The 21,897-nt window shown below is 42.1% G+C and overlaps 1 protein-coding gene across 3 annotated transcripts in view; it reads left to right on the top strand.

The window, feature by feature from the left end:
* Nucleotides 1–9,106: 9,106 nt before the first annotated feature.
* Nucleotides 9,107–21,897, top strand: part of SLC7A8 (solute carrier family 7 member 8) — a 51,057-nt gene continuing 38,266 nt past the window's right edge. The window contains exons 1-2 of one of the 3 annotated variants that reach the window (XM_047737755.1): nucleotides 9,107–9,426; nucleotides 9,825–10,016. In XM_047737755.1, the coding sequence (XP_047593711.1) occupies nucleotides 9,384–9,426; nucleotides 9,825–10,016 (235 nt within the window). In that variant the 5' untranslated portion in view covers nucleotides 9,107–9,383. Of the gene's footprint in view, nucleotides 10,017–21,897 lie in introns of all 3 variants that reach the window. The other 2 variants (XM_047737757.1, XM_047737756.1) reach the window with 2 other exon arrangements.

Genomic DNA, 21,897 nt, shown 5'->3' with positions numbered 1-21,897 from the left:
ATTTAAAAAAGGCAAACAAGGCAAACAAATTCCTCTGTTCACTGTCTTTTGTCCTATTCAGGCCCCCAACAGATTGGATAATGCTCACTCAGATTGGGAAGAGCAATTTACTTTACTGAGTTTACTGATTCGAATGCTAATCTCACCCAGAAACACCCTCATGAACACACCCAGAAATAATATTTAATCTGGACACCCTGTGGCCAGTCAAGTTGACATATAAAATTAATCATCACATGCCTGCATCACATCCTTGAAGCAGGTCTTTGCTCACCATTATATTCTTAGCACAGTAAATAGTTGATTAGATTGGCTGAGTAGTTTAATGAAATTAATTACACCCAGTTACATGCAATCAATTTCTACTAGAATTGCTTTCGCTATTAGTCTAATAAATTGTGTAGTATTGGAAATTTCCTAAAAGACACATTTTCTTTTAGGGATTTTTATATTCAATATCAGTGATCTCCACACTGTAGGCTGGCAAAAGTTGTAAGTGATTGGATCCATAAATTTTCACCTACCGAGACTTTTGTATTTCCTTCCCAACTTTGCTATGCTATTCTAGTATGGGAGATCACAGTTAATTACCATAGTTTGGTGAAAAAGAGGAAAGAACAAAGCTATGTTTTTAAAAATTAGTCTTGTGGTGGCACCTGGGTCGCTCAGTGGGTTAAGCCTCTGCTTTCGGCCCAGGTCATGATCCTGGGGTCCTGGGATCGAGCCCCACATCGGCCTCTCTGCTTGGCGGGGAGCCTGCTTCCCCCTCTCTCTGCCTGCCTCTCTGCCTACTTGTGATCTCTCTGTCAAATAAATAAATAAAATCTTTTAAAAAAATTAGTCTTAAGGAAAATAATTAAAGGCATAGCTATCACCAAATTAGCCACATGCCATAGCTTTTGGCATCCTCACAATTAGGACATTCTTGGACTCAGGGCCCAGAAGGGGGTACTCTTTATAAAATCCTCGTTTGGAACTTAGAATTTAGATTTTCAACAATTGGCAGTAAATGATTAAAGCTTATTTTGAAAATATACCTTTATTCTTCTGATTCAGTATGCAATGACTGTTGAATGAATATGTATTTATGAGTTTGTTAAAAGGCAAAATTCAATTGAGTAAATTTGAAGATATAGTTAACTTTATTTAGCAATTCATGAATCAGGCAACATCCCATTTAGAGAGTGGAAAGGGGCTCCATGGAGCTGTACAAAATGGAAGTCTTTCATAGGCAGATGAAGACAGAAAAAGGAATTTTCTAACAAAGAGTGGATTATTTCAGGCCAGGTTACCTTCCTTTGGGAGAAGGGCAGGGGGTCTATCAGGAAGATTTCCTCACTAGTGCTGATCAAGTAATACCAGATTGATTAAAGTTCACATTGCTGGGAGAGGCTGAAAATGCAGTTAGATTAGATATAAAGCCTTGGTTTGCTGACATAGGGCTTAGCACAAATGACTCCATTTTGAGCCTGTTTTCTTTCTTTTTTTTTTCTTTAACAAATTCTTCCTATATGCCAAGCACTGCTTTAGGCATTAGGGATATAATGGTAAAGAAATAAGCAAAGTTTTATTTGTTTGTTTGAATGAAAAAATTTAAACATGTACAACCCAAGTTACTCCTATCTACCTACTATCCCTCTTAAATAATATCAACTCATAGTTGACCTTCTTTTATTAATAACCTACCTTTCTATCCTTCCCCCTATATTATTTTAAAGTAAGTCCAAGATGTCATATTATTTCATCCATAGATATATTGGCATATATCTCTAAAAGAGAAGTATTCTTTTTTTAAAGATTTATTTATTTTGGAGAGAGAGAGAGCAAGAGAGACCACAAGCAGGGGTAAGAAGGAGAGGCAGGCTCCTTGCTGATCAGGAAGCCCAGTGAGGGGCTTGATGTGGGGCTTGCTGTGGGGCTGGATCCCAGGACCTTGGGATCATGATCTGAACTGAAAGTTGACGCTTATCCAACTGAGCCATCCAGGTGCCCCTAACAGAGAAATATTCTTTAACCATGACCATAACCCACCTCAAAAACCCAAAAATTCAACAATCTGGAGCTTACATTCTAACAGGAGAGACAAACAACAAACAAGCAAACAAACATACAATGTTAAGCAGTGCTGATAAAAATAAGGTACATTGGGTGGTCAGAGCAACCTTCTGTGAGGAGGCAACGTTTACTGAGGAAACATGTATAACATGACAGAACAAAGAGGGTGACTGTCTAGAGGAAGTGTTCCTGAGAGGCCCTAGCTAGTCCAAAGTCCTGAGGCAGAGCTCAGCCTTCAAAGAATAGTGAGAAGTCCTATGAGTCTGGTAGTACTAAGTGGAAGGAAGAGCAGAAGAATATTAATGTCAAGTGGCCAATGGGATCACGATAAAGAAGACTTCAGATCTGAATCTTCTGTATGCCAGGCAGCCATTGAAGGGTTTTGAGCAGGGGATGACATGACCTGATTTATAATTATAAAGGATCATTCTGGCCATTGTGTTGAGAGGAGGACATTTGTCACAAGTAAGTATGGAAATGAGAAGACCAACTAGAAAGCTACTGCATAGTCCAGGGGAAATTGCTGAGGGTGAGATGGTGATGAATTAGGGTGGTAACAGTGGAGATGTTGAGAAGGATTCATTTCTAGATAAGAGTAAATCTACAGCTAACAGGATTGGCTGACAAGACAATTGTAGGGCACAGTGAGAGAGACCAAAGTCAAGGTTGACTTCAGGGTATTTGGCTCGACCAACTAACTGTCTGCCATTTCCTAAAGTGGGGAATACTGGAAGAAGAGAGAGTTTGGAGATGCATGAAGGCGCTAGACATAACTACGTTTGAGGTTCCTATTAAACATCCAAGCAGAGACATCAGGTAGATAGCCAACTGTAGGGTGCCTGGGTGGTTCAGTTGGTTAAGCATCTGCCTTCGGCTCAGGTCATGATCCCGGGGTCCTGGGATCAAGTCCCACGTCAGACTCCCTGCTCCTTGGGGAGCCTGCTTCTCCTTCTGTCTCTGCTGCTCGCTCTCTCTCTCTCTCTGTCTCTCATGAATAAATAAATAAAAATCTTTTTAAAAAAGATAACTAACTCTAGAGTTTATAAGTGAAATGAGGGTTGGGTCTAAATATTTGGGAAATATCAGTGTATAGATGTTTCTGAAGGTCATAGGACTGGATGAGATTACCCAGTCAGGGACATTAGAGAAGAGGAGAGGTTGAGAAGAATAAAGATCCAGCTGAGGAGCCTGTGAAGAGGCCAGTGAGGAAGCGGAAAGCCAGGAAATTGGATGTCCAGGAGACATGTTGCTGTGAGACCAGTAAGACGAAGACTGAAAAATGGCCACAAGATTGGAATATGTGGTGGCTATTGGTCACTTGACAAGAATGGATTCAGTGGAGTGATGGAAATGAGAGCTTAAGTGTAGTGGGTTCAAGCATGAATGAGGTGAAGAAGTAAAAACAAGGGATCAAAGAAGTTGGATGGAAGCTGAAAAGGAATGTAGAGCAAAGGGAAGTTGCTAGGGGTCAGTCTTTCTTTCTTTCTTTCTTTCTGGGAAGTATTACAGCATGTTTGTTTGCTGATAGGAATAATCCCCTTAAGAGTGAAAAAACTGATGATGCAGAAGAGAGGGGAATAATTGTAGGAGCAAAGTCCCTGAGTAGGTGTTAGTCTGGGAAGCTGATGCACAAGTCAGGAAGATACATAGAACAGGCATAGCACATCCATTTCTATGGGAAAGAAGACAGAAGATGTGGGTGTGCTTCAGGCAGACTGAATGACCGAGTTAGTGGTTGGAGGATATGGAAGTTCTCTTTGCCTTTCTGTTTTCTCCATGAAGCAGTAAGCAAGGACATCAACTGGAAGTGAAGATTTGGGGGATGGTACTTGCAGAGAAGAGAATGAAAGTGAGTGAAAGACTCCGTTGACTGCAGGACAGTGGTAAGAATGCCAGGCATTGTTGGGGGACCTGGTTGAGATCTGTGTTCCATATGAAATGATCTTCAAAGTCAAACATTTGATTGTGTTTTTCTCCTCCATCTCCAGTCCAGCTTCTCTCTAAGCACTGAGGACTACATCTTACTATAATAAATCCACACATCAGTCCATCAGATATTGTTTAATTATTATGCATTAATGTGCATTACAATTCATTCATTCATTCAGTCAGTCAATCATATTTACTGAGTTCAGGCACCATTTTTGGTACTGGGGTTACAGCAATGAACAAAATAAATCTTTAATTTCAGGGAACTTATTTTCCATATCCTAAAAGATAAGAGTGTTTATCTTTGGTAAACATAAATCCTCAGTGAAAACCAATTAGGAACTGGAAATTTCCACACTTAAGTACTCAGCATTTGAATCACCTAAATGCTTAGAAAGAATACCAAGGTCCTGAGACAGATTTGCCCCGGCAAAGGAATTAAGGACATGCAGCTGTCTCGGGGACCTTTATTTCTTTCCCACTAGTGCTGGGCTAGCTCCCTGGAATCCAGCCAAGTGCACCAGACAGAAGAGTAATCTGCTGGAATTTTTGTCTCTAGTGTCAGAGCAAGGATTCATCATTATCTCCAGAAGAGCATGAATTAATTGACCATCATAACAAAACAGGATCTTCTCCATCCAAATTATCAGGACTGCATAAACCCTAGAAGATACAACTTCCTTTGAACTTATGAATATGTCCAAAATCCAAACAGAGCATACACCAAAAAGGGCTTATTATCTAACTACATCTCCTCATTTCATCTTCTTTTCTTTCTGACTTGTTTTGGCTTTTACTTTTTTATTTCTTTCCTCTTTGCTCACTAATTTTCATCTACTTTCCATTTTGAATGAAATAAAGGGTCCCAGAACCACTAGCTCAGGAAACCACTGTTTGACTGTTTAACCATAGGCCAGTGGTCACTATGACTTTAGGAAGAAAGCTGGCTTTAATTGAAACCAGGGTTTCCTCTGACTCTGGTCATGTTGGTGCAAGCAGAAGAATGGAGTGGGAGCATGGACTGTGAGTTTCCTCCAGGAAGAGATTTGGGTCTTCTCTTTGTGATCTCAGACTTCACAGCTCTGTTAGAACAATTGAGTCCCAAAGGGGGAAAAAAAAAAAAAGAATGAGTAAATTAACTTTGTGCTCTATTCCTCTTTATTAACAGATACTTCTTAGCTGTTGTTTCAAAAAGGGACTATATATGACAGCATGACTGTTTTTGTTCAATATATACAAGTAGCGTGTTCCTGTGCCATATCTTTCTTTGTGCAGTAGGTGTCAGCCTCATACAGCCTTTCTCTTGGTAAGTCCATATTCCTAAGAAAACGACCCTTTTACCCACCCTTTCCTTTGTTGAAATGACCACTTTCTTCCCACCGTAAGTGTGCAAAATCAACAATAAACAGTCACCCAGATACTGGAAATAGAGCTGTACTAACGCAGTTGGAAAATGGCCAAACTGAGGACTATGTGAAGGGAGTTACAAATTTTGGAGGGGAGGGCAGACTGAGTCCTGTGGGTCTCACTGAACAGATATTAAGTGTTGGCATCAAGATGGCTCTCTAAAAGGCACTGTTATGGGACACCTGGGTGGCTCAGTCGGTTAAGCTGCTGCCTACAGCTCAGGTCAGGATCCTAGGGTCCTGGGATTGAGTCCTGCATTAGGATCCTTGCTCCGCGGGGAGCCTGCTTCTGTCTCTGCCTCTGCCTGCTTGTGCTTTCTCTCTCTCTGACAAATAAATAAATAAAATCTTTGAAAGGCACAGTTTTAAAAAAAAAAAGATTTTGTTTATTTATTGGACAGACAGAGATCACAAGTAAGCAGAGAGGCGGGCAGAGAGAGGGGGAAGCAAGCTCCCTGCTGAGCAGAGAGCCCAAATCGGGGCTTGATCCCAAGACCCTGGGATCATGACCTGAGCTGAAGGCAGAGGCTTTAACCCACTGAGCCACCCAGGTGCCCCTAAAAGGCACAGTTATGACACCAACTCAAGAAGATGTGGACATGGCCCTGACCAAAGACTTTCTGTTTCCCTTATGTGAAAAAAGTTTAGCATCAGCAAGTAGCTATATGTCCCAGGAAAATTCTCCATGTGTAAACTATTGGCATCCACTCGCCCAGAAACAGATTGTCTTGTCTTTGACCTCAGGTAAGACATTTCTCCAGGGCTCAGCTTCTTAATCTTCATAATAAGCAAAGTAACTGCCTTGTCTACCTGAAGTATTTAATAAAGAAGAAGAAAAAAAAAAAAAAAACCCTGAGCTATTGGGCATAAAACAGTTTGTAGATTGTGAAGCAGCACTATTTAAGTGTAGAAAGTAGAATAAAAGATATAAAGGTAAATGTAGAATAATGAGTAAAAAATAATTCAGTGTTCAAAATTTCAATAAGAAACTTCAGTTAATTATTTCTATAGATTTTTTCCAGCATATTACATCAAGACTTTTGTACTCTCTTGTGTTCAGTGTTAGTCATATAGAATTTTGACATCCCTAGAGTTGTTTTTTTTTTAATTAATTAATTAATTAATTAATTTGACAGACAGAGATCACAAGTAGGCAGAGAGGCAGGCAGAGAGAGAGGAAGGGAAGCAGGCTCCCTGCTGAGCAGAGAGCCAGATGTGGGGCTTGATCCCAGGACCCTGGGATCATGACCTGAGCTGAAGGCAGAGGCTTCAACCCACTGAGCCACCCAGGCGCCCCTCCCTAGGGTTTATTTTACCAAAAGTTTCCAACTTGAAGCGAGCCATGTAATATGAATAAATGGTCCTGTTAAAAGAGGGGAAGAGGCTCTAGTACTAAGTATTTTAGTGGTTGCATAGAATGTGTTTGATCCCATAACCCTCCTTAACTTCTTTAATCATAAATTCAGTTGACTAAAGCCTGCCAGTCTGTGGTCAGTTTGCACATTCATGTTTTATCTCATATTAAGTCTATATCAGTTAAATTAGAAATATATATTGTACTGAAACAACTCATATTTGAGAAGGAGAAAGATTATTTTTTATACTTTAATGTTGAAATTTGGGCAGAAATCTTCAAATCGCATTGTTTAAAAATGAATCCATCAAATTTTTCCTCAATGCTTTGTCCTTCAGGAAAGGCCAGAGGCAACTCAAAATTGCCATGACTCATCCCCTCCTGTGGAGTTTTGTGCTATATATTTCCTCACTTTCCACAATTTTCTGGATCTTTATTAAAAATCCTATTTATTTATTTATTTGTTTATTTATTTTGCTGAGGCTTTCAATTTGCTGTATCTTGAAGAAAAAGTTGAACTCCCAACCTTTGAAACTTCTTAATACTTGCTGAGTGGTTAAGGGGCAAAGTGGAAATACTGTGGATTGGACTTTATCTTATTTGGAAAGTCTTTGCTACAATAGCTCAACTATCCCTCTTTTTTTTTTTAAAGACTTTATTTATTTATTTGACAGACAGAGATCACAAGTAGGCAGAGAGGCAGGCAGAGAGAGAGGTGGAGGCAGGCTCCGCAGAAAGCCCAATGCGGGGCTCGATCCCAGGACCCTGGGATCATGACCTGAGCTGAAGGCAGAGGCTTAACCCACTGAGCCACCCAGGCGCCCCTCAACTATCCCTCTTTTAAGCAATTAAGTATTTTCCTTAAAATCTGAAGTCTTTGGAACATTTTCCAAAAAGTGAGGCCAAATTTCTGTACTTACTTGTCAGCTTTATTTTTTAGACCCACTTTAAAATCAAGTGCTTTTGGGATGCCTGGGTGGCTCAGTTGGTTAAGCAGCTGCCTTCGGCTCAGGTCATGATCCCAGCGTCCTGGGATTGAGTCCCACATCGGGCTCCTTGCTCGGCGGGGAGCCTGCTTCTCCCTCTGCCTCTGCCTGCCATTCTGTCTGCCTGTGCTCGCTCTCTCTCCCTCTCTCTCTCTGACAAATAAATAAATAAAATCTTTAAAAAAATAAAATAAATAAAATCAAGTGCTTTTGCACAATTTATTTAATACAGATCCAATACAATTTTATTTTAGATTTATAGTATGGCCTGCTATATTGCTTCTTGCTGTTTTTCAGTATACTTTACAAATACAATATTGTTGCTGTTGCCATAAGGCAGCAGTTCCTGGGTGAAATTCTTCAGGGAATCCAAGACACAATATCAATATGGTAATAAGTTGGCCATCTCTCTTTTTTTTTTTTTAAATAAGATTTTATTTCTTTATTTGACACAGAGAGAGAGGGAACATAAGCAGGGGGAGCAGGAGAGGGAGAAGCAGGCTTCCCGCTGAGCAGGGAGCCCCATGTCACTTGATCCTAGGACCCTGGGATCATGACCTGAGCCGCAGGTAGACGCTTAACGACTGAGCCACCCAGGTGCCCCTAGTTGGCCATCTCTTAACATCAACAATTGCTTTATGATCAGAAAGGTGCTAAAAGCTCCCCACTCCTTGCCTGAGCTATCTCTCAAATAATTTATCGATGCAAAAAGTATTAGAAGCTATGAAAGGTTCCATTCTATCAGATTTTGTGTCATTCTTTCCTGGGTCTAAGATGGGAGTCATTTTTGTCCTGTCTTAGCTTACACTAAATAAGAGATGTGAACAGTAAGTCTACCACCTCTTTTGGTGGTTCTGTTTCACTTATGCCCTTCACAGCTCACAATTACACTAAATGAACCTCTTTTCCATTATTCTTAATTCTTTGCATTCCCCTCCCCCAGCCGTGCATTTCCTACTTTCAGAAACTTGAAAAAAGGTCCTTACAACCTTCTCTCCTGTATCCTCAAATGATCCAGACATAAATATTTTAGCACAGTTGCCAGTGTATTTCTGATGGCATTAAAGTGTCTGCACAACCGGTCCCTTATTTATAAAGCTCGCAAATGCTGTATGACCTGTAATGCTATACCAGCTAACGAACTCTCCCAGAACAGTTGACATGGAAGGATTTTACTTCCACTTCTCACAAGGAGAAAGATGGAGAATGAGAGACAATTACAAGGCAGAATATTTTAATCCATTTTCTCGGTGATCTTTGGGGGCTGTGTGCTAATATTTAAATTGAAGAGGAGGGAGGAGACGGACTGAGGATGGAGAGACCGGAGAGGTGGGGGCGGAGCTAGCTCAGCACATAAAACCCCATGCTAAAAGGGAAGCACAATCGTGTGTGCCAGAGTCACTCTCCCATAACCTAGAGAGATGGGGCAGTCTGTGCTGTGAGGACTGACGGAGCTCAGAAGAAAGAAAACAAGGACAGAAAAACAAACGAGACAGAAGAGGACATCTGGAAAAAGCGGAAGGCAGAAGACAGGGAGGGGAAAACAAACCCACAGCAGGTGGAAACAAGATCTAGAGCAAACCGGTCTGGTCCACAGTTGTTTTTCTGGAAGAGAAGAAAGTACCGGAGGATTGCCTGTTTTTCCTTCAGTTAATGAAAACTCTTATCTTCATCAAAAAGAAAAGGCTAAGGGGAGGTAAAGACAATCTTTGTTTTCTTAGGGGCAGAGCTGAGTGAAACCCAGACTATCTTTGAAGAGTCTAAAATAAGCCACTGCCTGGTACACATTGCAGAACCATACTGGTCTCTGAAGATCTACATCCCCTTCAGGAAAATTCCAGCCGGAGTAGCTGGTACAGTTCTATTTTTATATTTAAATATCTATGTCTCTCCTCCAACCCCTTTTAACAGTCCTTTCCTTGTTCTAAGCACGAGTGACAAGAAAGTGTCAATACGGAATAGGAATATTTTCAGTTTTCTCTTTATCTGCCTGAGTCTTTTTTAAGAGGGGTAGGAGTGGTCCCTGTTTCAGAAAAAGACGTTTCAATTTGAAAGACAGTCTCTTAAAATATATTTACACCCACACTTATTCAGAAAGAGAGATACCTTTCGGAGGTGGAAATCCTACGAGAAAGATGGAAAAAGGAGCCAGGCACCGAAACAACACTGAAAAGAACCACCCAGGTGGAAGCGAGTCGGAGGCCAGCCCTGAGTCTGGTTCCGGAGGAGGCGGAGTAGCCCTGAAGAAAGAGATTGGATTGGTCAGTGCTTGTGGTATCATTGTAGGTGAGTCCAATTACTTTTCCCACCCACCACTCCTTCCCTTCTCTGGTGGTCCTCTTGTGGAAGCTTAGCTCCTCGAAAGTGCTATTTTTGCTTCCTACTCCCCAAGAAAAGAATTGTCATTCACCTGGGCTGTAACCCATCCCCCACTGGTCAAGTCTGAGGGGTCTAGGAAGCTGTGTATGTCATCCATCTCTTCCTTCAAACAAGTATTTGAAGGACAAACTTGGAACGGAGCAAATAGGGCTCACACACCTGGCTGATGGTCAGCATTGCCTGGAAGCTTGTTGAAAATATAGGTCTCTTGGCTTCACACTTGAAGGCTCTGATCCCGTTGGCTTACAGTGGGGCTAGAGAACCTGAATTTCTAACAAGCTTTCATGCAGCCATCTCTTTAACAGGCTGGGGACAGGCTTTTGAGACCTACTTAGTTTAGTAGATATTGTGTTGTTTTAAGTCCTGAGAAACTGTGGGCCTTGGGGATGTGTAATAACAAAAATAGCTATGACAGCAGTGATAATGCCTTGCCCTTCTGTAGCTTTTTCATCTTATGCAGCAGTCTCGCTTTGTAAAGTAAATGCGACAGCGCTGTTATTCCCATTTCACAGATGAGGAAATAAATCATGGAAGAAAAGGAGAAATGAGATGGATCATGCCTCTCCCTAAACATAGAATTTGCAGTTTCTCTGGTTGCCTAGCAAGTCCGCCCATCTCTTAACATTTATGGAAGACCTTTTGAGGTTCTCAAAGGGAAATAGGAGTAACTAGAATGACTAGAATGTGGAGTCAAGGAGAAATTGATGGGTAAAATGTGTCCAAGCCAGAAGACTTCGAAGCTCAGGGGCCCAAGTGTACCTGAGAGAGCCAGTGCAGGACACTCCAACCCCCTAACAGCAGTCTGCTGGGCAGAGGGTCCCAAATATGGTTCTATCTCTAAACAACACACCTTCCTCTTTCCAGAGAAGCCCTGGAGATGGATGGGCAATGGCTCATTACTGTCCTTACTTCAGAGGGTGAGCGTTTCTTCTGCTGTTTTTGGTAGAGGGCTTTACCCTCTTCCCAGAGAAAGGGACATGGGATGATCAGGACAGCTATGTTTGTGTCATCTCTCCAAAGTTCCTTTTGAGGGCTTATTGTGTCCTGCTGCCCTCAAGTCAGTGTCTCTGGATGACCCCATGTTATATGCAGCAGCACAGAGGCATTTTGGCACCTAAGCGATAGTGACACTGGAGAAGAGCACCCTTGAAATCAAATAAAATCAGTACAGTATTCAGATAATCCTCTTCACCTCTACAGCCAGACTTCAGTGATCAGGTTATCTCCACTCTGTTTTCAAAATGGAATCCCGTTTTATCTAATTCTCTGACTCTGGGAAATTTTCCAGGCATCTACAATTATAAGAAAGATAATGTTATTTTTAAAATTACAGTCATGATCTGAATCTTATTACCTTTTCTTTGCTTTTCCTTTATCTCAACTGCTCTAAAAAAATGAGATCAGCAAAGTATTCAATATGTACAGCACATGCCAATTTAAGGTCTATAAATAGCCCAGAGCCTGTTACCTCTTTCACCAGTTTGACTGATAGGATTAAGCATTTTCCTCCCTTTGGGAAGGTTCTGATTCATACACAAATGTGCACACCCACATGCACACAAGCACAATCAAACCTCCTTCCTGCCTCGGCCTTGGTCACCCATCCTGTGTATGTGCAGGTATTCAAGGGTAGAGGATATTTTCCTATATACTGAGGTTGTTCTTGTCTCTCCCTTCAACAGTGTAATAAATGTTGAAAAAATCTCAGATGGGTGAATGTTACTACTGATTTGTCCATAAGCTTGTGGACCACGCTTCAGTGTGAGAATGGTCCCAATATTTCCATTGACATTACAGTGATAAGAATAATAACTCTGTGGTGAAGCAAGATCCCATATAGGTGGTTTCAGAGAAATCAGGATGTTTTTCCAAAGTGTGAGAATCTTTGTAGAGTTAATGGGCACTATTCCAACTCCATTTAAGCTAGGGTAAGATACAGTTTTCCCCTTTAGGATGATATGGGGGCAAAATCCTTTCTGCTTCTCCTCTTGCGTGGCTGTTGAATTTCAAATGTGCTAAGCAGCTGCCCTGTCCTCTTCTAGAGGGGTTTCTATGATAGTGATTTAAGCCTTTTCAAGAATGATAGTGATTTAAGCCTTTTCAAGACCAAAGGCAAAAATAGAAATAGCATTTTCCATGCAGAATTCAGTGATCTTCCAACACTGTGGAAGAGAGAAAATTAAAAGGCAAAAAGAGAAAGGAAATTTCCTAAGTGGATCAGGTGATGCTGTATGGGAAAGTAGCTCACTTGCCCCAAATCCATCTATCTCATACCCAATTGACTTAGAGGGATAAGTTAAACTATGTGTTTTGTACAAGCTCATAAAATTTCATTGACAGTCATCCTTGATGATCTAAATAAGGAATAACAGGGGGAGTGAGTGGGAGGGTAATAAAATAAAATAAATAAATAAGGAATAACAGAATGGCAGGTGTTATAGAAATATAGAATGAACTAATAGAAACCCATGCCCTAGAGTTACTTATAATATGATTGGGGAGATGAGATTCGTATACATTAAACAAAAAAACATTAAAAACTAATGATATAGTTGAGTTATGTAGGAGTTGAATGAGGACAAAATTAGATGAATGGTGGGAAACACAAAGAGTGAGAAGTTCTCACCCAGCACTAGATTAAGAAATATCTTAAAGGATATGGAAAAAGATAGAATAGAGAAGGTGATTCTGGGAGATTTCACAGGTAAAAAGAGTAACAACTAAACAGTTATTTCCTTGGGAAAAAAAAATGTATCTTCTACATCTTTGAATCTTTGGTACTTAGTCTGACATGGAACAATAACTCAAATGATTGTTGTATTTAGTTGGCTCTTGAAAAAAAACCTGAATATGTTATAAGAAGTGTTTATCTGAAGGACTGTTGGGAACCTGGCTTGAAAAATCTTTGAGAAAGAAATCATTTCATCAAGCCGAAAAATCAATTAGTTTGGGCCATTTTAATTTTTTTTTTTTTTTTTTAAGTAAGCTCCACACTCAGTGTGGGGCCTCGAACTCACAATCCTGAGATCAAGAGTTGCATGCTCCACTGACTGAACTGGCCAGACACTCCCGGCCATTTTAATTTTTTTTTTTTTAAAGATTTTATTTATTTATTTGACAGAGAGAGATCACAAGCAGGCAGAGAGGCAGGCAGAGAGAGAGGAGGAAGCAGGCTCCCTGCTGAGCAGAGAGCCCGATGCGGGGCTCGATCCCAGGACCCTGAGATCACGACCTGAGCCGAAGGCAGCGGCTTAACCCACTGAGCCACCCAGGCGCCCCCATTTTAAATTTTTAACATCACCTTTGCCCTAATCTAACGAGACTATTGCTCTTCATGTACTTGGCTAAGGAAATCTGTTGGCAACAGATGAACTTAGATTTTACCATGAATGTGTGGTCCCTGCAAAATCTAAAGAGAGTGTGATGGAGAAGCAAACATTTTTTTAAAAAATATTTTATTTATTTATTTGAGAGAGAAAGCACGAACAGGGAAGAGGGGCAGAGGGAGAGGAGGAAGCAGGCTCCCAGCTGAGCAGGGAGCCCGACTATGGTCGGGGGAGAGGGTGACTCAATCCCAGGACTGTGGGATCATGACCTGAGCCAAAGGCAGATGCTTAATGGACTGCGCCACCCCGGTGCCCCATGGAGCAGCTATCATTATTTTTTTTAAGATTTTATTTATTTATTTATTTATTTTAAAGATTTTATTTATTTATTTGACAGAGAGAGATCACAAGCAGGCAGAGAGGCAGGTAGAGAGAGAGGAGGAAGCAGGCTCCCTGCTGAGCAGAGAGCCCGATGCGGGGCTCGATCCCAGGACCCTGAGATCATGACCTGAGCCGAAGGCAGCGGCTTAACCCACTGAGCCACCAAGGCGCCCCTAAGATTTTATTTTTTAAACAATCTCTCTACCCAGCGTGGAGCTCGAACCTACAACCTTGAGATCAAGAGTTGCATGCTCCATGGACTAAACCAGCCAGGTGCCCCAAACCTATCATTATTAAGCACTTATTTATATGCCAGAAACTTGTGCAATTACCCAACATCAGTATCCCATTTATGTCTCACAATACCATTCTTGGGGGGCACTTATTACCCTTTTTCCAGGTAAGGAAATAGAGGCTCAGAAGGATAAGCAACCTGTTGAAGTTCACACAGCTAAAAAGTATTGAAGGCAAGATTCAAACCTAGAGCTTATCTGAATCCTGAACTCTGCTTTTAAGCATTCTTCTCTACTATTTCTATTTTTATGTCCTAAAGGGATGCTTTCCTTTAGACCCTGGGCAGAGGTCCTTATTTGTTTTTACAGATAAAGCAATTAGTGGTGTGTTCCCAGAAAAGAAGTGCCCCAGTATAAAGGGGAGCTGAGCAATCAGCTCAGCTGATTGGGAGCAAAAGGTAACATTCCTGGTACAATTGCAGTAAGACTTGGGGGGCAGCCTGAGGTTGCCTCAGCTACTAGAGGATCTGGTCAGCACAGACCATGCTCCTATTAACTCTCCCACATGCACACCTTTCCTCTATGGACCAGAGTTTTCCCCAGCCATGGTAGAGGTACCCACAGAGTTCCTGGCTGTTTAGGTCACTTTATGCCATTTACATATGTAGGTACATACCCAGAATCTAGGTCTGGAGGCACCAGGCCAGCTGAAGAGCCTAAAAAAAAAAAAATATTCATAGTATGTCAGACCATTTTGTTTTTAGCACATGTATATTTATGAATGGACTTGGTATACTTGCTGCAAAACAATACTGAATGCAGGTCTAGCTATTAAACCACTCTTTCCCACTAACAAGATTTTTTTTTTTTTTAAATAGTGTTTAGCGGAGTGCCTGGCTGGCTCAGTGGGTGGAGTATATGATTCTTGATCTCAAGGTTGTGGGTTCAGGCCCCACTAGGTATAAAGATTCCTTAAAAATAAAATCTTAAAGAAAAAAAAACGGTACTTAGAGCTCTTACTAAATGCCAGTTCCTGTGCTATGAACTTTTAATGTATATTACCCTATTTAATCCTGACCACGATCCCCTGAAAGCAAGTATCATAATTATCTCTATTTTTAAACATGGGAAATTGAGTCACAGATCTGGTAGGTAATTTGCCCATGGTCACAACTGATTACTGAGATGGCCTACTCCAGAGCCAAAGCTCTTAGCCACCATGAGGGAAAGGAATAAAGCCAGTGTGCATTGTGTGGTGGAGCAATGGGCCATGGAGGACCATAACCCTGACATCGGAGTCAGGAAAGACCATAGATGTCTGATACTGAAAAGGTTGGGGGAAATCCTTTTTTTTTTTTTTTTTAAGAGTTTATTTATTTATTTGACACAGAGAGAGAGAGCACAAGCAGGGGGAGTGGCAGGTGGAGGGACAGGAAGAAGCAGACTCCCCGCGGAGTAGGGAGCCCAGTGCTGAGGGCCTCCATCCCAGGACCCTGGGATCATGACCTGAGCCAAAGGCAGAAGCTTAACTACTGAGCCGCCCAGGCGCCCCTGACTTTTTTTTTTTTTTAAAGGGGATTTGTCAACAAAGAAGTATAGCTATCTGTATGACCATACTACAATGGCACTGGGGTGATTTGGAAATTTTTCAAGTCCAAAAGATTTTTAGACCCATGCATTTTCCACCACTTCAGAAGGTTTTACATTTTAGTCTCTAATATGATGTTTATTAGCTTTCTAATCCCTAAAATGCCTATTGGATGTTAACCAGAGGGATGGAGTGTGACAATTGCTTCTTGAGTTTGTACTTCAACTTTAAAAAAAAAAAACAACACAGAGGGATTAGGATTTGGTTCATTCAAGATAAAAACATGTTTAAAACTCATTGTTCTCAGAGAAAACTCGAGACAGAAGCCAAGTAGGAGGCTTGTCAAAACAAACACATCTTGGTGAATAGAGAAAGGCTATACCCAGCAGCTTAATCTTAAAAATAAGTAGCTGCCATTTATTGAGCAACATGATGCGCTGACAATAGTACCTGATCAGTGCTTTCTAAATATTCTCTCCTAATTTCATTTCATTAGTACAGTCATAGACAGGAAGGGTTTGAATGAATAAGTGGGCAATGACAGAGCCAGGATTCCCTTCAGGTCATTGAACTCTGAAGCCACTGGGCTTAACCAAAATGCTCCACAGCATGTAACTCCGGGCAGCTGGGGACAGGGATCCTGTTGCATGCTTCCTGCCTCCAGGAACCGCAGAGCTCAAGGAGCAATCTGGTTGAGCCTGCTACTGGCAGGGCTATAATACATTCTCCCACAGAGCAGAGTTCTGCAGATTGAGCGTCTAGGAGATTCTTGGGGTTGGGGGAAAACAGTAGGAACCGAGCAAGGAAAGAGTTGTGTCTAAGAAATGGAACCAAATAGCTCATTTTTATTTAGGAAAAACAACAACAAAAATACCCTGTACACAGATCAATGACTTCTTGGAGAGGCTGGCACCATATATATGGCTTTTCTGAATTAAACCAGCTTATTAAAGTGGCGTGGAGATATGGGGCATACAGATTGGGGTTTCTCAAGTTGCCTGGCTACCAAGGTTTTCTGCTTTCCTCTGAGGGTTAATCCAGCATCACAGCTACCTATAAAGAAATACGTCAGGAATTTTTGCCATTGCTCCTATTTTGTTGTTGTTAATGTTTGGGGTGATGATGTAGGGGTGTCAAAAAAGCAGGCATGAGCAACAAATCCAGTAATATATTCTGAACCACCAAAAACTACAACCATTCAGGAGCTTGGGGACTAGGAACTGTTCCCTTCCAATTTTTAACTCCTGGCTGAGCACACAGGGCAAGAAAGACTATGCCTTGTGCCCCTCCCAGAACATGACCACAAAGCAGGCTCCCCAAGTCCCTTCTCCCAGGAAATCTGGAAATGGCAAACTGCAGGCTTCTCCTTGGGATGGAGGTAGGAGCTGCTGATCACAGGATTTGAGCCTAGTCTATATTTTAACATTCAACAAACACTTACTCAGCACATATACGCTACGTCCTGTGCTGAGAATTTTGTTTCTAAGAAGCAAAAAGTATCCCTCAGACCTATTTCAAGCTATTTTATTTATAGAATGAATGAAATTTGAGCTGAAAAGCTTTATCGATTATATCTCATCCCTCATCCTTTGTCACAGTCACGAGTATTCCCATTGGTTTCCTCCCTACTTTAAATAACCTCAGCATGAGCAGTGACGTCACTTCTGGTGCGAGGGTTTCACAATATGCCAGAAGGTGGTCCAGGCAACTTCACACTGCTTCACGTTGTGACAATGGATTACCCAGAGAGAATACTCTTGCTGCAGAATGAGCAATGTACTTTTCTCATCTGTAGATAGATTTTAAAGATCTATGAAATGCATAAATGCTATCGCTGGTTCTTTAGGGTACGGTTCTGCATATTTAGTAAGCAGCTGATACAGGCGGGTCCGGTTGCCTTAGGGATAAGGTGGCTTTTGTTAAGCAGGCTCTGATGCTGGAGTAGAGGGCATATAATGAATTTTTCTACGATTTGTATCAGCGTGTTGCTGAAAGCATCGGTAATGTACAGAAGAGGAGGGGCTCAGGAGATAGTCTTAAGTTTGCAAACTGCTTGCCCATTTATACGCTTTGTAATCTGCAACAAGTCAGTTATCAGTTTACTTACCTGTAAGTGGAAGTTTCTTGTGGAGTATTAAAGTACAGCTGGTCTCCCCTGGTATACATTTAATAAATTTTAGTTTCTTTCTCTCCTTGAGCTCCTCCTCTTCCATCACCCTTACTTCCCTCCCACCTCCAATTTCCTGACACATACTCAGTAATTCTGGCTCAGAAATTTAGATTGGACCGATCAGGCAGATGAGAAGAACTGGCCAGTTCAGACCAAGCCTGACCTGTTTATCAACCAGCCAAGGCTTTCCCCTTCCTCGCTGCTGATTTGAGTCTTCTTACACATCAGCATCCGTCTTGTACTTCCCCTCTTCCAGGAAGCTTGTTGTGAGTGGCCCACGCCAGTGACCTTTCCTTCTTGATATCTTGTCATATAGCACAGTTGTTGTCAGCTCCGTGTCCACTTACGTGTCCTCACTTCACACAATTCCTTGAGGGCAGGGACTGAGTCTTATTCATTTTCACATCCCTGAGTATTCAGCCTGGCACGTGGCAAATGCTTAGGAAGTATTTGTTGAATGATAGCAGTCAGTTAAAAACAAATCATCCATTGGAGATGTTTGACAATGTGAATATATTTAATGCTACTGCACTGTATATTTAAAAATGGTTGAGATGGTAAATTTAATGTTATATGATTTTTACCACAATAAAATATTTTCTTGGCCTAAAAATCAGTTATTCTCCAGTTGTCTAGGTGGCTCAGCTGCTTAAGTGTCCAACTCTTGATTTCAGCTCAGGTCATGATCTCAGGGTTGTGGGATAGAGCCCTGCATCACATCAGGCTCAGTACTGCTTGAGATTCTCTCCCTCCTCTTCTTTCTGTGCCCCTCCCTCCACTCATGCTTTCTCTCTCTCTCCCTAAAATAAACAAATATTGGCTGGGTTATGGACATTGGGGAGGGTATGTGCTATGGTGAGTGCTATGAATTGTGTAAGACTTATGATTCACAGACCTGTACCCCTGAAGCAAATAATACATTGTACATTAATAAAAAAAATACAATGAACAAATCTTTTAAATCTTTTATTTATTTATTTATTTATTTATTTATCAGAGAGAGAGAGAGAGAGCACACAAGCAGGAAGAGCAGCAGGCAGAGGGAGAAGCAGGCTCCCCGTTGAGCTGGGAGCCCAAAGCAGGACTCGATCCCAGAACCCTGGGATCATACTGAGCCAAAGACAAATGCTTAAATAACTGAGCCACCCAGGTGCCCCTAAACAAATCTTTTTAAAAATGAGTTAGTCTTGGGGCACCTGGGTGGCTCAGTGGGTTAAGGCCTCTGCCTTCAGCTCCGGTCATGATCCCGGGGTCCTGGGATCGAGCCCCACATCAGGCTCTCTGCTAAAGCAGGGAGCCTGCTTCCTCCTCTCTCTCTCTCTGCCTGCCTCTCTGCCGACTTGTGATCTCTCTCTGTCAAATAAATAAAATCTTTAAAAAAAAAAAAATGAGTTAGTCTTGGGGCGCCTGGGTGGTTCAGTTGCTTAAGGGTCTGCCTTCAGTTCTGGTCATGATCCCAGAGTCTTAGAATCAAGTCCCACATGGGCTCCTTGCCTGGCAGGGAGCCTGCTTCTCCCTCTGCCTGCTGCTCCCCCTGGTTGGGCACTCTCTCACACAAATAAATAAATAAAATCTTTTCCAAAAAATCATCCAAGTTCTAATCTAAAAGGAACTTTAGTGCTCGCTTCGGCAGCACATATACTAAAAGGAACTTTAGGGATGAACCAGATGATGACAGTGAGGCTTAGGTTAGAACAGTGTTTCTGAACGTCAGTGCTGTTAACCTATGGGCCAGATACTTTGTTGTTGTGGGGAGCTGTGACGTGTATCCAAGGATGTTTAGCAGCAGCCCTGGCCTCCACTAGATGCCAGTGGAACCCCCTCCCCCCAATTGTAACAATCAAGACTGTCTCCAGTCATTGCCAACTGTCCCCTGGGGCTGGGGGAAATGGTACAAAATTGCCCCTGGATGAGAACCACTGAGATAGATAAAACCTGTCTCTGCTGGTGCCTGGTTCCCCAACAAGACAGGGGAATGCTGGAGGCCAAAATTGAATCTTTAATGGGCATATGTGAGGGCTCAGCACTCGTAGCCCCTCAGGCCAGGATGCCTGCCTTTCAGAGGCTGGTGGGTGGAGGTTGGCTCCCTCTATGTCATTAAAAGTCCATGTGTGAACAAGTGCTTCCCAATTACCTTTTAAAGCAAGCATGTACAGAGTGGGTGCTCAATAAATACTTTTAAGATGCAATTACCTGCTGGCCGCCCACCTGCGGCATCTAAAAATTATACCTAGACAAGCAGACAAATGACTCAGAGAATGCTTCATGGTCCTGCCTCTGCAGTGCTGTTTGGGAGCCAAGCCTCCAAAGCAAGTCCGTTGGATTCTTCTAGAGATGGATTCTATTCTTACTGCTATAAATTCTACCAATTCCTTATATTTGCTAGTATTTCACAGATTACAAAGTGCTCCCACACGTATTCCGCCCTTGATCCCCACAACAAACCCATTAGATTGTCAGGACAGGAACAATCATTCCATTCAGGAGGTGAAGGAAGGGACTTTCAGAGAAATTCAGGTCACACGGCTTGTGGGTGGCAAAGCAAGGAATCAGTGGCTCCCCCGTCTCTGAGCCTTAGTGCCCTCCTTGCTTTTCAGTAAGGGATCCAAAACAGTGGGAGTCCTGCGGCACCTTCCACATCTCTATTCTGCTCAGAATGGCAGCTCCAAAAGGCATGTATCAAAGTCTTACCTGCTGTCACTCTGATGTAGCTATTTGTATGGTCCTGATGGGAAAGTGTCCGCAGGGTGAGCTTCCTGCCATGAGGATCAAAGCCCCCAACATACCAGACTCTGCTTCCATCTTCCCCCTGTCCTGAAAATCCAGAGATCTTCTCAGCCACTTTAAGGAAGAAACATAAAGAAAGTTCACCTTAGGGGCACCTGGGTGGCTCAGCTGGTTAAGCGTCTGCCTTCAGCACAGGTCATGATCCCGGGGTCCTGGGATCGAGTCCCACATCAGGCTCCCTGGTCAGTGAGGAGTCTGTTTATCTTTCTCCCTCTGCCCCTACCCCTCCCTGCTCATGCTCTCTCTCTCTCTCAAATAAAATAGATAAAATCTTAAAAAGGAAACAAAAAAAAAAAAAAAAAGAAAAGAAAGAAAGTTCACCTTGGCTTTCTCTAAACATTATGGGAATGGACAGAACCTCCAAGCCATAGGAGGAGCTCTGACTAGACTCTAAGACTAGCATGAGTTATTAAGGAAGGCCAAAACCTTTTGTATCTGAGGGTCTCTTGGGCATTAGAAGTCTGTAAATCCATGCCCTAGGAAATTCTTTGATGCCTGCAGCATTCTAGTGTGGACAGGCCTGGATGTGAGTAAAGCCTTAATAGGAGTCACATGGGTATTGGCCCACAAGTGGGGAAGTCAGTGGTTATTCATGGCAAACATGGATTTCCTTAATTCCAACATTTCTCTAGTAAAGACTTGCCCACAGATACAACTTGGCCTCTTTTTTAATGGAGTGGTTTGCTTAGCTTTTCTTTGACAGAAGAAGCCAAGCTGGGCCTCATTGTCCAGGCATCCTAGGACCTCTTTTGACCAAAGAAGATCTATGTTATAACATGATTATTTTACTAATTGGGGTGGATGAAAGGGAGGATTGAAACCTCGGCTATACTAGATGGATGGGCATCTCATTCTTGAATGGTTTTATAGACAAGGAGTCTAAAAGTAAAACAATGGAGAAACACATCTCCACAGTAATCAACTTTCTTCCAGCCTCTCAAGAAAGCTTCATAGTCAAAATAGAAAAGACATTTCCCACTTCTCCTTTTACAGAGCCACTCCAGAAAAACCTCATTTGGACAGGGTCCAAGTGTAAAAGTCCTATTATGCAATTTCTAGAGGAGAGGCCATGTGGAGTAGTGGAGGAAACCCAGGCTGGAAGTCCAAGGCCTTGGCCTCTAGCCCAGGCCTTGCTGCCTATGCTTTGTGAGACTTTGGTCAAGTCTCCTCTCCTCTCTAAAACTCAGTCTTAGCAAAAGTAAATAGGAATGATGATATCCACCCTGTGCACCTAGGAAAGTAGTTCCAAGAATCAAATAAAGTAACAAATGAGAACACTTTGTAAATCACCATCGAACATGGT

Source organism: Lutra lutra, chromosome 7, assembly GCF_902655055.1.
Source record: "Lutra lutra chromosome 7, mLutLut1.2, whole genome shotgun sequence".
Lineage (NCBI taxonomy): Eukaryota > Metazoa > Chordata > Mammalia > Carnivora > Mustelidae > Lutra > Lutra lutra.
Note: the sequence above shows the minus strand (reverse complement) of the source record. Positions and strands in the feature narration are given on the sequence as shown.